The 3,008-nt window shown below is 33.4% G+C and overlaps 1 protein-coding gene across 1 annotated transcript; it reads right to left on the bottom strand.

Annotated features, from left to right (window-relative positions):
• Window positions 1-937: 937 nt before the first annotated feature.
• Window positions 938-1,474, bottom strand: LOC139860286 (ethylene-responsive transcription factor ERF021-like). The gene has a single exon (XM_071849053.1). It carries the CDS (start codon window positions 1,472-1,474, stop codon window positions 938-940), a length of 537 nt encoding a protein of 178 aa, XP_071705154.1.
• Between the last annotated feature and the right edge of the window lie 1,534 nt (window positions 1,475-3,008).

Genomic DNA, 3,008 nt, shown 5'->3' with positions numbered 1-3,008 from the left:
CGGGTTCAGCCACGTTTGAATGATTCAAGTCCACGTATGTCTAAGCCGGCCATCACTACAAGAAAAAACAGGAGAGGCGAAAAAGGCATTTGCGGCGACGCCTTCTCATTGCAAATGGACCCAGTACACGACAAAATTTTCTCCTTTTTGACCAGGAATTGGGTCCACCTAACAATTGCGGTGATACCTTTTTTTCATGTCGCCACAAATAAATTAACGCATTTTCTTTTCCATTATCTTTGATAATAAATTCTGGTCAAGCGTTGAAAAGGTTGGGTTTGGGTGAGTTGGCAAAAGCCGGCTTTGGTAAGTACGGTTATACCGGTTCGACCAAGGTTTTGCATGGAAATACCATTTGTAAAAACTCCTTCCAAAATCATAGCCTTGGCCAAAAATTTCTTATAAGCACACGTTGCGCAGAGTTTACGTGCTGGTCGAATTTTTTATTTGGCCAACTAGTATCTGAATTGGAGTCATTCAGATTTAAATGGATCAAAATTGTAACTACGTACTTTAAATAACTACGGAGTATCTGTTTAGGCCAACTATTATGTAAATTTTGAATATTTGAGCGATTTACATTTAGAACAAAATTATATATAGTTCCTAACATGACCTTTAATATTGAAACAACGATTGAACATGATCACATTTCACATTACAACTGATAAAAAAAAAAACACACACAAAACAAAGCTAGTACGTTAAAAAAAAAATAACGTATGGTTTGTAAATGCTTCTCCATCAAGAAAGTCTTCAAGCTAGGCAGCTAGCCATCCATATATCATATCCCCATGCATAAATGATTTGTATATTAAACTTTATATGTGTAATATGTAACTTATAGTACGTATTAGTATGCATGCATGAAATGCGTATACATTTATTAGCTTATTTATTCTGTTTGCTTATGTTGAACGTTTATAAATATATATACCTATGGATCCCAGAGAGAATCATCTGGTATATCGTCCCAGTTATTATTCATATGATCGAAGTTAGTTTCTATATTTGGAAAGGACATTTGTGGATCGTCCCACAATTCGTGTGAATAATCGAGTGGCGAGTCATTGATGGCTTGAATCTCACTAGCCGAAAGGCCCACGTTGGTGGGAATAATATTGTTGGGCACGGTAAGATTATTTGAGCTTGACCCCGCATCAAACTCGTGTGTGAGGACTAGTGATGTTGCTTCTTGAGCCGCCACACGTATGTCATGAGTGCTTGAGGTAGCAGGGCGAGGGAGAGACGTTGCCATTTGTGGGAAATTAAGACGAGCATTGTCTCCTCGAAAATAGAATGAGATTGCATCGTGTGCAATGGCCGCCATTTCAGGTGTTTCGAAACTTCCTAGCCAAATGCGAGATTTGCTCATTGGAGCACGTATTTCCGAAACCCATTTTCCCCATTTTCGCTTGCGAACACCACGGTAGACGGATGAAGTTCCACCACTACTAGAATGAGTGTCACTCATGGTTAAGTTGTGAAAAAACAAGAATTCTTAACCATGTATTTATACATGTGGTTTCAACAGTTATAAAACTCATGAATAGAACCTAATATAATATGTATATTTAATATTAAATTTTTAATAATCATAACATGATCACCTAGTGGTAAAAAAATGAATTTAAAGGTGAAAATATCAAGAGATTTGAAGTTTGAATTCTTGAAACAAAAATTATATACTTTCGTAGTTACGGAGATTCACTTTCCGGACTACTCACAAAGCCGTAGATGCCTTATAATTAGTCGGTATGCAAAGCAAGACGGATAGTGAGGTTAATAAAAAGTTATTTGTATCTAATATGGTCTATTTTAATATTTGTTACGATTCTACTCAAGTCAAATTATCACTAGAAAGGGGCTTACTTTTTGTTAATATTTGACTAGTTTGACTAGTTAGATAAAAAGATGGGGGCTATATGATAACATGTTAGATTTCCATGTAAGGTTCAGGATCTTTGTATATATAAAAATTCTTGAATCAAGACAGTAATCATTTGTATGGCTTGTTCTGGCGAATGAGATTCTGCCACGTTTACATGATAAGGATGTCTGATACAATATATTCTTCCTAGTGTATGCACTTCTTGTTAGATAGCACTTTGAAATTGGTTTCCAGGGAGACAGGTTGTTGCAAGGCTTTATTATGTTGGTAACGCGGTTCCTTTTAGTAACATAGTTGCATACTTATGTTGATAAGGCGGTTTCTTTTATTTAATTATCTATACTTATACTTAATAATTAACAAGTACTTATTATTTTATAATCCTTGAATCCCATAATTTGCTTGAAATCTAACGGATCAATCAGAGTGCGACATGTAACGCGACAATCACATGTAATTGAAAAAAAAAATTCAAAAAAAAAATTTTAAAAATAATAAAACAATTTTTTTTTTGAAAAATTTTTTTCAATTTTATTTTAAATTTAGCATGTTAAATCTAATTAATGTGATTGTTAAACCCAATCACATGTGATTGTAAAACACAATCACATGTGATTCTGCATGTCAAATCCAATCACATGTGATTGAAAAAAATATTCAAATTTTTTTTTTCAAAAAAAAATTCAACAGGAAACAGACTTTAATTCGGTGATTTGGTTAAGTTTGTTAGCGTTTCGTGATCATATCTTCAAAATTTCAGACTTTAATTCGGCGATTTGATCAAGTTTTGATCAAAAACTTGGTGTTTAAAGGTTTTTGCACAAATTTACTGAAATTCGTCATTTTACTAAATAAAATTTTTTTCAATCACATGTGATTGGATTTAACATGCAGAATCACATGTGATTGGGGTTTACAATCACATGTGATTGGTATGCAGAATCACATGTGATTTACTGCATGTCAAATTCAATCATATGTGATTGAGAAAAAAAATTCGAAAAAACAAAAAAAAAAAATTCGAAAAAAACTTAAATTTTTTTTTTTTGAAAAACAATTTTTTTTTCAATCACATATGATTATCGCGCCACGTGTCGCACTCTGATTGGTCTCTTAG

Source organism: Rutidosis leptorrhynchoides, chromosome 7 (genome assembly GCF_046630445.1).
Source record: "Rutidosis leptorrhynchoides isolate AG116_Rl617_1_P2 chromosome 7, CSIRO_AGI_Rlap_v1, whole genome shotgun sequence".
In the NCBI taxonomy this organism is placed as follows: Eukaryota; Viridiplantae; Streptophyta; class Magnoliopsida; order Asterales; family Asteraceae; genus Rutidosis; species Rutidosis leptorrhynchoides.
This window is presented reverse-complemented; position numbering and strand designations above follow the sequence as displayed.